Source organism: Misgurnus anguillicaudatus, chromosome 8, assembly GCF_027580225.2.
Source record: "Misgurnus anguillicaudatus chromosome 8, ASM2758022v2, whole genome shotgun sequence".
Taxonomy (NCBI): Eukaryota; Metazoa; Chordata; class Actinopteri; order Cypriniformes; family Cobitidae; genus Misgurnus; species Misgurnus anguillicaudatus.
The window spans coordinates 4,939,426-4,953,045 of record NC_073344.2 but is presented as its reverse complement, the minus strand read 5'-3'; the positions used below and the strand labels follow the sequence as shown (position 1 = coordinate 4,953,045).

General features: G+C 35.7%; 1 protein-coding gene across 2 annotated transcripts in view; it reads right to left on the bottom strand.

Annotated features, from left to right (window-relative positions):
- The window catches only part of lpp (LIM domain containing preferred translocation partner in lipoma), a 220,647-nt gene that overhangs the window by 25,822 nt on the left and 181,205 nt on the right, over positions 1–13,620 (bottom strand). For both annotated transcript variants that reach the window (XM_073870155.1, XM_055213457.2), the window contains exon 8: positions 6,791–6,960. In XM_073870155.1, coding sequence (XP_073726256.1) covers positions 6,791–6,960 — 170 coding nt within the window. The remainder of the gene's footprint in view (positions 1–6,790; positions 6,961–13,620) is intronic.

The window sequence follows — 13,620 nt, the reverse complement described above, 5'->3', positions numbered from 1 at the left end:
AACATAACACCAAGAAAACCATAAAAGTAACTTTATAAGTGACAAGAACAAGGAAGTACATACTAAAACTACATTTTCAGAGGTGAAATTTGCTCCTCTGAAAATAAGTTACAGGCAGTCAAGATGTCCTTTGATGCTCAAATGACTTTTGAAGTGAAGATGAATCAAAATTTTTAATCCTTAAAAGAGGAGCTGAAATGCGATAATGAAGCTTTGAAGATTTTAAGTTATAATCTTTGATTTTAACTTATGGTCTAACAGGTTCATTTTTTATGCATTTATATTATTTGTATTTTTCTATAGATATATATTAAATATTTATGCATCTATACTGAATGTATTAAACAATTTAACAAGAGGTTTAAAATATCATTACAATAAGAGGCAGCCAGTGGCTCTATTCTTTGCAAGAAAGAAAATGTCATTAGATGCATAATGCTCTCTGTGGTCTCCAGAGCAGTAAATGAGATGTTTATATACTGAAACAGTCATGAAAATATTATGTGATCACCATCCACAGATACAGTAAATAAACTGCTTAATAATGCACAATGTGCATTTTCGTTTTTTTAAATGATTCCTAGACTGACTTGCTGGCCTCATTTGAAGTTTTCCCCAGATCACTGGGGTACCACCATGACTCTATAGAGACTGAAGTCTCATGTTCATTCTGTAATCGCACAGAGGCGTATGACCCTGAGGATGGGGTGAAAAGAAGAAGAAATTACTTTCATTAAGAAATTCAGATTTCTTCCATCCTTTTGATCTTGTGCCAGAAGAACATTTATGCTGATGAAATGCATAAATAAAGTTCTTAAATTATCTCGGCCCTCTTTAGCACAAAGATCCAAGTTGGAAAACTTCCAGCTGAAGACGAGAACAATCATTCTGAGAGTGGCGAGGGTGAATCAGGAGATGGCCTGACTCTCTGATTCTGCTGTGTTCAAGTGATGCGTTGGCTAAAGGAGTAATACGAACATAATTGTATATGGGGCAAAGGTTAACTGATGCTTTGCAGTCATGTAACCTGCAGCCCAATTTTAAAGTTTACAACAAATAAACCAAATAAACGTACGGTACGAAATGTGTCTACAGGGACATCGCACAGTAAAACGATCACTTATCAAGTGATCCTAATATCTAAAACACAGCAGCAGGTCAAAAACATAATTTGCACCGCTCTGGTGTTGAAATAAACACCAGTGACAAGACTTGCAAGATTTATTCATTACAATTTTCTGCTGCTCAGTTAAATATTCATGATTAAGGTGTCCCAGACTGTGCACTGTATACAGTACCATGCTCCAGTTACATTTGTAAGAGTGATAATGTGCTTTGTGTAAGTGACCATCTTGGAAATGCCTGGATCTTTCCCAGTCTTTCTTGTGCAATGGGCAACTCATAAAGGCAGTGAAACCTCAGAGTTTACACTAGTGGTTAGAATGTAGAGAACTTGGCATTTCCCATCAACTAACCATAATACAGAAGATAAGATATGTACTGTAGGCCAAGCGTTGTTTGAACAATAAAGCAAAATGTGGTGTGTAAATTATAATCGACTGATGGTAAAACATTAAGATCTCACATAAACCAAACTGTGTGGGGACAAAGAACAGAGAACATTCGTAGAATCTAAAATAAACTTTTTTTAATAACACTGTAGAGTAATATTTCTGTACTTTTTAGTATTTATGGTAAATTCCGCTATGCAAAAAGTGCGCCAACTTGTTTCGGCAACAGTGTTGATTATGTAAAAAGGGAGTAATGGCCATTTCATTGATTTAATCTTCATGTAAACAGAGTATTATATGAGTCAAACAGAAATCTTCTAATTATAATTGTCAGTTTTTTTCTTTGCACTGCTTATTCTGTAATTCTCACCCAATATTAACAATATTCTGGCTTCTTTGAAATGAGCATTGTCCCTAAAAAAGGAGAACACTACTTAAGAAAGCGCTGGCTCGGTAATATGGTGGTTTCTTAAAAGGGAAACAGGGAAACACAGCGGCCACATTTTTAATTTAAGTAGGCTATACATTCCAGAGGAACGGGAAACAATGATGAAATAAAAGGCAGTTTGAGGAATGACCTGTTTTTTCGTGAGATGTGCTAATACTTATTTTTAGAGCTACGGATTCTCTGGCTTTCAGAATGTTTCCTGGATTTAGAGTAAAGAGCATTTACATAGTGGCTGACCAAACATAAATAGATTTGCTTTTGTCAGCTCAAAAGGGGGTCATGATGTGGTTTATGGTGTGGTGTACATGCCTGTAAAAGCTAAAGTCATTTTTTGAGATTTTTAAAATATTATTATAGAACATTTGAGATATAACATTGATGTTTTTAATAATGACTGGGTAAATATTTAAATCAATTAGTAAAATCAAACGTTGATGCTCCAATAATCTCATAGTTACACTGTAAAAAATTTGCTGTAATTTTGCAGCTGGTTGCCAGTAACTTACTGTAGAAGATAAAGTCTAAAAATGTTTCATGTTCATTTAACTTTGAACAAAATGTCGCCAGTAAATAACATAAATGTAAAATCTACGGTAAGTTACTGGCAGCTAGTTGCCAGTAATACCCATTAATACTGTAATTTCTACAGAAGTTTTTTACAGTGTAGGTTATGAGAATTCAGCCAGGATTTAACAGACAGGGTCACATATACTGAATTTCATTTACACAACATTTAATTTTAATGTCATTAGCTGATATATCTGAATTCTGTCCTCTAAAAGGTTTTGTATTAAACCTCAATGCAGAGATGCACTTCAAATGTAAGAACATCAGAAAGGTCACGTTTAAGTGATCTAATTTTCTCACAGGTGTACGTTGGGGTTCTGGTATAGGCCTGGTTTGGATCAGTTAAGTTCTTCCACAGCAGATGCAGTGAATCACTTATACATATTATACACTCACCTAAAGGATTATTAGGAACACCTGTTCAATTTCTCATTAATGCAATGGTGTTTTGGTGTGGGGGATGTTTTCTTGGCACACTTTAGGCCCCTTAGTACCAATTGGGCATCGTTAAAATGCCACAGCCTGCCTGAGCATTGTTTCTGACTATGTCAATCCCTTTATGACCACCATGTACCCATCCTCTGATAGCTACTTCCAGCAAATTAGGATTGATATTGCTTTGCAGACAGGTGCATTGTCATGTTGGAACAGAATGGGACCCTCACCAAAACTGATGCCACAAAAGAGTTGTAAACACATTGTTATCCAGAATGTAATTACATGCTTTAGCATTCATATTAGTCTTCACCTACTGGAACAGCCAAACCTATTAATAACAGGGTTCTCATCCCAAGCCAAATGTCAAATTCCCTGACTTTTTTCATGACCTATGTCTGAGATGTCATGAGCCTGATAATGTAGTGTACACCATGAGTTAATAAAAAAATGTAGCTTAAATGCATAAAATAAATAATAAGCGGCTGTTCAAATTGTAGTCTCACTTGAAATTAGAGCTGTCAAGACTAATCATTTGCAGAATAAAAGTTTTTGTTTACATTTTAAATGTGTGTGTACTGTGTATAATAATTATGTATATATAAATGCACACACATGCATGTATATATTTTAGAAATATTTGCATTTGTATATTTACATATAATTTAAATCATACATAAATAAAAAATGTATTATATCCATTTTTTTCCTTAAAATTATACATACACGTGTTTGTATTTATATATACATAAAATTTGTTGAGGTGCTGTGTACAATAATTGTGTAAACAAAAACTTTTATTCTGCAAACGATCATTAGGCAGCCCTACTTTGACACGGAAACGGCATTCCTTACGTCTAAACCTAACAAGCGGATTACATTTTGAGAAATGCAAACTAAAATTTAAAGCGAAAAACTAAATCCCTGATATTCCATAAGTTGGACAAAAAATATAAAATTTGCTGACTTTCAATGTCTGGAAAAGACCTAATTCCATGATATAAAATTCCATGATATAAACTTGGCTCCGGACCCTGTGCTCATTATATTAGGACATTCTAATTATACATGTTCATTGAACAGTGCTCAACATAAATTTTTTATGTATTGTTTGATAACAGCCAAGAAATTGTTATTATTGCTCTGGAAAAAGGTTAATCCCTCCACGATCAAACTATGGCTTGAGGAACTGATATGTACTCTGCACTTGGATAGAACCAGATATCTTTTAAAAGTCATCATTTTCACAAGATTTGGGACCCTTTCTTATGTTACCTCAAAATTATTATATTCCTTAATCCAATGTATTGTAACTTAAAGTTATTTTGAATGTCACTGTATTGTATATTAACAGGCTGGGGAGGGGTGTTTATATGTAATATTTTATTTATTTTAGTTTTTTGTGCATATTAGAAAATTAATCCTGAATCATGTGATTATTGTAAGGTTTTTTGATAACTGAATAAAACATTTATTTGAAAGAAAAATTCCATGATATTCCAGAAATTCTGTGGGAACCCTGTAATAAGAATGTTGCGTCTGCATACGTTTGGCATCATATTGTACATTTCAGCACTTTGTGCTGCTATTTAATACGTGTATGTGTCTGATTGTGATTACTGACAACAAGAATGCTCAGTAAATTCATTTAATACTTCAAATCCTTTTTGTCTGCCTTTCAAGACACAAATTAAAGCGTTTTGTAATAATGACAAAAAATGGATTTCAAAACTCTTAAGCAAATTTGGATATTGCACAACTCTCAGATGCTGGGAATACAATAAAAGTTTATAAACATTTTATAAGAAAATCCTAACCTCTGCTTTGCAGAGAAATGCTAATCTTCATGTTTTACTGTAACTGGCACTAATTTCCCTTTCTCTCACGATTTGGCGGAAGAAATAAGAGAATTTTTAACTCAGATTTTTTTTAGACCCAAAAAGGGAAGGTGGACGGCAGAACAAGAGAAATGACACCCTGATTTGCTTACCAATCTACAAAGGAAAGTAATCCTATCCGGCACTCTAATGTGATTTTAATACTCGTTCTTCATCTCGATATGATTTGCCTGTGTGAACGCTTATCAGATGTTTGAGATGAGGTTGAATGTGATGCTTGGTCCTTTGCATGCGAGTCCACTGTTCGTCTAATCTTCATGCCTCTTAGATTTGAATAGGGTGCTAACTAGTGTGAAGCAGCTTTTTGGAGAAGAATGATGAGTGTGACAGGAATAGGTGAATGATTATGAAAAGATGAACTGTTTTGGTAACAGTTCTGAGAAAACGCAAATCCTGGTTTTACACAAATCGAGATGCTCTTGGCAGATCTTAGACACGTCCTCAGAACAGGAAGCTAATGAGAAACCAGGCTTCAAAAGAGCATGCAAACTAGTGCCGTTAAAGTGTTTCCTCTTGAATGTGCGCATAAAAGAGTGTAGGGCTGCGAGTAAACTAACAGTATGACTGTATGTTTATGTTGTCGAGAGTATGTGTATGTGTTGTGTAAGCGCTGGCTTGAACACCGGTACCCTCAAAAAAACAGCTTTGGGTGGAAAAAGTTCATATTTGTGCCTCAGAATACATATCAAAGGTACCAAATGCACACATATCTGTACCTAATGGTACATATTAGAACCTTTTTAAAGGAAAACACTATCGTTTTTCAATATTTTACTATGTTCTTACCTCAACTTAGACAAATAAATACATACCTATCTTTTTTTAATGCGTGCACTTAATCTTTGTACAGTGTGTCATAAATGTGTTAGCATTTAGCCTAGCCCCATTCATTCCTTAGGATCCAAACAGTGATGAATTTAGAAGCCACCAAACACTTCCATGTTTTCCCTATTGAAAGACAAAGACTGTTACATGAGTAGTTACACGAGTAAGTATGGTGGCACAAAAAAAACGTGGCGATTTTTTTAAGCTGATAAAAAATGAGAACTGTATTTTATGGCGGAGGAGCACTTAGTTTGCAGCACTTCGACCTTGGGTTTGAGCGAGAGGGGTAGTAGTCAGGGGTTATGATGTTACTGCGCGCCGAGGTCGAAGTGCTGCAAACTAAGTGCTCCTCCGCCATACAATATAGTTCTCATTTTTATCCGCTTTAAAAAGTTTTATTTTGTGCCACTATACTTACTCATGTAGCTACTCATGTAACAGTCTTTAAATAGGGGAAAAAATAAGTGTTTGGTGGCTTCTAAATTCATCACTGTTTGGAACCTAAGGAATGAATGGGGCTAGGCTAAATGCTAACACATTCACAACGTGCTGTAGAAAGATTAAGTGCACCCACTGAGAAAAGATAGGTATGTATTAATTCATCTAAGTTGAGGTAAGAACATAGTAAAACACCGAAAAACGGTGGTGCTTTCCCCCAAAGAATACTGCCCCGGTGACAGCTGGGGTACATATTTTGACTATTGATAAGACTTTGCACTACAGTATATATGCTATCTTTGTGGCAGTAAAAATAAACATAAATGGGAATAAGACATTCGTGAGAATGTGGGAGAAAAACAAGAGCTTTCAAGTGTATCCCAGTAATTGAATTCAAGTGATATTGTAACCTAAATCAGGTGACCAGATTGCATGACTCCCGTGTCTGTTTCACATTAAGAGAGCGAAATGAAAAGAACTCATAACCCAGCACTTGGCTAAAAGAGCTCCTGCCACAGAAGTTCTTGTGAAATTATGTAAAATAACAAATACCACATGTAATGTTTTACTGATGGATATAAATAGAGCTTAACAAAAAAAAGTCCCAACCAGTACATCAGAGTGATGGATAATTATGTACAGTACATGGCATAATGGATAACACTCACAATGTAGCAGGGTTCGCAATAAGCCTTCTTCTCCACAGCATAAAAAGGCTTCCCTCTGAGCTTAGAGCCACAGGTCATGCATGCGAAGCAGTTCACGTGGAACACCTGGTCCATGGCGGTACAACCCGTCCCTTCACCCACAACATTCTCTCCACAGCTTGCACACCGACCTGTGGGGAAGGAAACATTGTTGAGAGATGTAATCTCAAATCCATGATCCGGGCTGAAATCAGATTTAGGTCACAAACAAATTGACTTGGACTTTATTGATTGAGATTGATTTGATTGAGATTTACGCATTTGGCAGACTCTATCATCCAGAATCAACTTATATTGCATTTGGGGATTCATTTCTATCAGGCTTTGTGTTCCCTGGGAATCTAAAGCATGATCTTGGCATGCGTTGAGTTCAAATACAGAAGCAATCCCTTGATTCTTAATCTTAGGCTTGGTGCAATTGACAGTACTTAAAGGTGCAGTGTGTAAATTTTAGCGGCATCTAGTGGTGAGGTTGCCAATTGCAACCAATGGCTCAGTCCTCTGCTCATCCCTCACTTTTGAAACGCATAGAGAAGCTACGGTAGCCGCCACCGGACAAACATCGGAGACAACTTAGTAAAAAAGTTTGTCCATTAAGGGCTTCTGTAGAAACATGGTGGCACAAAATGGCGACTTCCATGTAAGAGGACCCTTGGTGTATGTAGATAAAACGTCTCATTCTAAGTTAATAAACACATAACGGTTCATTATGAAAGGTCTTTATACACCCCTCATAATATAGTTTTGTATATTATTTTGCATTTCTGTCAAGAGATCCTTCTAAAAATGACACACTTCACCTTTAAAAATGTAGAAACATTAACATATCATGATACTGTAAGAGAAATAAATGAAGACATTGATTATAGATGTAAGATTCTAGGGATACAGATATCCCTGTAAATATTCCCCATTATAAAAACACTGTCATGAATACTGTAGATAGTCGAAGATTTTGACCTATTAAAGTTATATGGATGTTCTGTCATTACTTCAAGGCCTCCAGACCTTGACCACAAGGTTTATGGCTCAATTTCTCAAAAGAGATCAGATCGGATGTGTTGGCCACAAGGCATATTAACACATTCAGCTATCAGTCTGAGAGATAATCTTAAATAAACACTGTGCTTGTAGTTCCTAAAAGCCAACTTCATTTTGATATCATAATCTGCTCTACTAAGAGATGATCTCCAAAGCCAGGACTAGTGTATAAAATAACTTTGAATCAGTGTTAAAAGGAAATAATATTCGGAACATTTCTAAAGTTATGTTGATATGATTTCCAGATAATTCAACCTTTAACATGTTTGAATCTTTCAACAAAGGGGAAAGTGATTGGTTGCCCTACAATTTTAGAAATGAAAAGGACAATCACTGTAACGGAAACTATGGTGAGTGGATTTTCTCTTTATAAAGGAAATGGGAAATAATTCACAAATAAATTCCTCCATACATCTATGCTGCCCACATCTCCCTTAACAGAAACATATCACGACTGCCATAGGGAAAGGATTAAACACTACACTGGCACAATGACACGCATACAATCTTTTTCTGATAAAGGAAACTTTGGAAGTAAAAAGAGCACAATCTTTGTGTTCTAGGGCATTTGCTATTGCTCCAAAAAAGATCCTTATTTCACATTGTGGGACACGACATTTGGATATCTGTAAATGAGAAGAAGCTATCTTTAATTGAGCTTAAGATGTTTCTAACTCAATGCAAAGATATCTTCAAACCAATTAATGACGCTAGCAGTTTAATTAGCAGTATCGGGACATAATGCGCTTTTGGAGCCATATCTCGTGGTGTTTTCCTTTTTGCACATCTGAAGCCAGATAGAATCTTAAAAAAAGAGAATGTGAGATATTGCAAATTAATTTACTCAACTTTAGTTTTTTCTCTTTTCTTTAAGCCTGTTTTTAGAAATGATAGACTCGCTGTCTGCACTGAGAGCTGGAGTTCAAGCTTGTCACAGACAAAAGGCAAAAAATATCAGACACGCTTTCACCATTGAAGCTGTCGGCAGCATCAACAAACCAGACTGAACTTTTCCGCTGTTTAGATTAGATATCAAAGCTGAGCTGAATATGAGCACCTCTCCTCAACAAAGTTATTAATCTTAGATAATTCTTCTCACTTTTGCAGATTAACACAAGGTCATATCTGTTCACTTCAAGTCAATGAAAGAAAAGATGTGATTTATGAAAGAGCTTTATGATTGATTCTGTAGGCCAAATGCCAATTAGCCCAATTAAAGGCACATGATGTAATTTTTGCTGCTACAGGTCGCTAAACAACAACAACTTATGCTGGGAACACACCTAACAACTTGCTGAGACATTCTAAGGTTGGACTCAACACACATACAGTGTGTTTCTTGCATAAATAATTTTTTGTCTGTGATTGTAAACAAAGACTGAACACAACTGGAAAAGATTTTCTATCGCTATATGATCAAATTACATTCATAATCTGTGCGAAAAATGTTGTTAAAGGTGCACTGTAAAAAGAATAGATGGTTTCAGCAGTAACAACATAAACAAGCGGCTGTCGTGGTCCGCACGTAACTTCCGGTAAACTCCGCTAAGAATAAATAACAAAAAAGTTCTTTAATCGTAGTTTATTTATAACAACACTCAGCAGCTGGTTGCCAGTAACTTACTGTAGAAGATAAAGTCAAAAAATGTTTCATGTTCATTTAACTTTGAACAAAATGTTGCCAGTAAATAACATAAATGTAAAATCTACAGTAAGTTACTGGCAGCTAGTTGCCAGTAATACTCATTAATACTGTAATTTCAACAGACATTTTTTACAGTGAAGCAAAAAAACAACACATAGATTACCTAGGAAACCAAAACATTTGTTATTTTCGACGAGGCATTTGCTCAAGAGATCAGTTTAGCAACTAGTCAGACCATTAAAAAAACAAAACCGGAAGTAAAGTTCGGATCAGACGTGTATCGCATCAGCGCACGTGCGTCCGGTGAAACCGTCTATACTGTGAAATCTACATCAACTTGCTAACAGCAATGTATGTTATGTATGTTGCTGCAGTCAACTTTACAGTACACTTACTGTAGATTTAATCACAGTTAAAGGTGCCAAAGAATGCATTGAAAAAATATATGGTAAATTGTTCTCTGATTTATACATAGAAGGTATGTGGCTTTTAAGTGCAAAAATGGTCCAGAGATGGTTTTACATGTCCATTTACAACCCTAGGATTTGCCCCCTGAATGAAGAGCTCAGCTTATTTCAGTAGCTCTCTGTGTGTGTAAACAAACCTTATGTTTGGGCCTGTATCAGATGAAGATATGTAATTTGAGGAATAAAACATTTTTTGGAGATTGTTAATGGACTTTCTGAGTGGTAAGTTTGTGTTTTTTTCAGATGCAACCCTATGTAGGGGGTGTTACGCCTGTAATAACATGAATTCTCAGGATTCAAACATTGTTGAAAACATTTGAAATAATGTTAGTACACATGAAAAAATATAATAAACTGGTATTAATTTTTGTATATTGTAATGGAAAAACCTTTTTGTACCTTTAAAGACCATGTGAAATTACTTTTTAAACAGGAAGTTTTGTTTGTTGATTTAATTCTGTCACAGCCAGGAAATTTGATTGGTAGTTGGTATCCATAGGAGGGGCATTCTCATACTAGAGAGCATCTGACTGGACAAACAATTCTAGTACAGGATGAGTGATAACTACTTTTCGTTTGTTTTCATAGAAGTATATTTGAAGAGTTTGGTTCCAAAACGCCATTTAAAAAAAAATGAGTTACTGCCAAAATCAGTATTGTATCAGGTCAGAATTTAAAAGTAAATTTTACGCAAAATACAATATGTTATTCTGTCATCTTTTCTACCTTTTTTCCCAAAACGCAATAAACCCCACTCCTTCTTTTCTGCAGAATGCAATAAATCCCCTCAACAAATCAAAGCGCTCCATTCCACGCATTGTAAATTGCTGGCGCGTTGAATATAGGGCTGGGCAAAAAAAGATTTTTCGATTAATCGTTTTTTTTTAAACGTGGTCGATTCAAAATCGATTCTCAAGAGCAGAATCGATTTTTTTTCTTTCATATTTATTTCCGCAAACATTGAACGTAAGATTAACGTTAATCTAATTACTAGTCTTCTTCACTAGATATCACCCTTTTTTTTGCCTTGCGCGATGTTACCAGAGCGCGAGGCGAGCCTGTCATTCATTCATTCAGTGCTTAAAATGGCGGTTTCAGGTGCTTCATCAACGTTGATGGCACCTTCACATAAAAAGTCGGAGGTATGGAAGCATTTTAGATTTTGCAAGCAAGACGACGATGATAGTGTTGTGGCTTTTAATTTCTTTTTATTTATTACCCACTTGTAAACTTCTGTTCTTTTTATAAATATAGTATTTGTATTAAATCTATAATCAATGAGTTGAATCGAGAATCGAGTATAAAAACCAACGCGAGAAATGGAACCGAAAATTAAATAGAGAATCGAAATCGAATTGATTTGATAGCCTGTGAATCAAAATCGAATCGATCTGGAACATCTGAATGGATACCCAGCCCTAGTTGAATACACAGAATCCTAGTTTTCCTCATCTTGTACTCCGTGATCAACAAACAAACAAAAACAAAATAATACTTTGATGGCATTGCTAAACCTGTGGTGGTTTTCTGTGACAGGAAACGTAAGAAACGTAAGCCATCAACATCTAATAATTTACGCGAGAGGCACTCGGGAGATGGAAGATGCTGGTTGCTTGTTCTCCCGACAACATCAAGCCTATCATGCTAACACATTGACCCCAGGGGATATTAGGAAAAACTTTCAATTATTTTACTCAAAGTCAACGAAAATCGAGCAGGACCAAAACATTTTACAGCTGATCGCAGCAATGACAGTGTTATTAACATGACAAAGTAAGTGTTTTGATTAATGTTTAATCAGTGTATACCACTAGTCAACTAAATGATGTAACATGGTAAAGATGAATGCTCATTTATATACTGATTCAATAGATTTATAGCATTTCGAAAAAAAAAACTTGTCATGGATTTATTGCATTTTGTGGAAAAAGAATTTGTTTTTATAATAAATCTTTGAAAATAAAATTATGGATTTGAATTTTTAATATTATTACCTAAAGATGCTATGTGAAAGTTTGTAACAGAAAATTGTGGTTTTCATCTTGTCACTTTCTAGGTATAGAAAACACATTTTTACAAAAATTATTCAAAATGGATTTATTGCGGATTAACTATTAATTTATTAAAAGCTATATCTGTCTATACTTTATGTATTACGCAACAATAAATTATGGTATCAAAGCTAAAACAAACCCAAAAGAAAAAACGAAATGTTTTATTTTATGGGCTCTTTAAAGTCAAATGATCTTACAGTACATAAAGTCTTCCCACTCTACCCAACCTGTATCCAGAACGACAGCATAAAAAGCAAATGCCTTGTTGATTTATAATTGCCATTTAACTTTGTGTTGTGTGCCCCATGTTGAACTGTCACTAAAATTAATGCGAGGGGATGGCAGGTAGGTTACTGATGCTGTTCTCTAGATAATTTCCATCCAACCCCGCTGTGCTTTACCTGCAGCAGGTTACCGCTGAGGAACAGCACAGCACAGAGCAGGCGGAGAGATAATAAAGAGGAGCCGCCTGCCTGCAGTGGCTCCCCAGGGTTCCTGTGGGGGTGGGAGGAATCCTAGGCAAAGGTAATCACTTTAGATGAGGCTGGAACAGGAGCTGAGAGCGGCTCAACATCACAGGCTCCTCTGAGCCAAACAAGTGTGTGAGAGAAACGAGCAAAAGCAAAAGAAAGAAAGGGAGGGAGAACCACAGTCAAAGGACAATAACAGGTCACCCTCAAAGCCTGCGTGGAGGAAACCACTCGGAAATCCTCTTTCCTCTCTCTGGAGTGGGAATGTCATAACCTCACAGAATGTGTTTGTGTGTGTGTGTGTGTGTGTGTGTGTGTGTGTGTACAGAAATCATGAAATGCCTTTGAGGGCAGAACAATAATAACTTTATTTCAGCTGGGCCAGTCTGGTCAGTACTTCAGATGTGTACTAATATTTTTATTGGCAAAACTGTACTAGAAAAATGTTTTAATTTACTTTCAGGAAAATGTTTTTATATGTGTAAGACAGAATGTTTTTCATTAAAAAGTAATTTTTAAAATTAAATAAATTGCAATAATTGGAAATTATACACCTTAAATGCAATTCTACTTTACAAACACATCTGCTGGAAACCCGGACACCCAAATGATGCTTTCAAGATTCATTTATTTTCAAAATTTGGTGATTCAGCTTCAGAGGACAATCCGCTATTGTGAAGGACAGTCATGTGGGAATATTTCTATGAATTAAGCCATTCTTAAAAAGAGGGAGGCTAAAAACAGAAAAAACAGTCTAGCCTCAGGAGTACCAAAGGCTGTAAGTGACATTTGTCTGAATGGATAAGAGTATTAGAGAAGAACCCAATCTACATTAAGTACATAAGCAGCTGGGAAAGAATCTCTAGACACTCAAACACACCCAATGAAACACAGTCGCATACAAATATGCTGTTATGTATAACTTAATCAGCGAGTCATGCGTTCAAGTCACATGTTCTGTCTCTGTAAATGTGGCTCCTAATTATTATTTAATAACAGCATCAGTTGGTTTTAAAGTCACATTGTGACTAAAAAACAAAGAAAGAGCTCCTTTTTATTTTTGGTTACGTAATGACACTCTATAATCGTATGGGTCACTGTATTTGCCCCATAA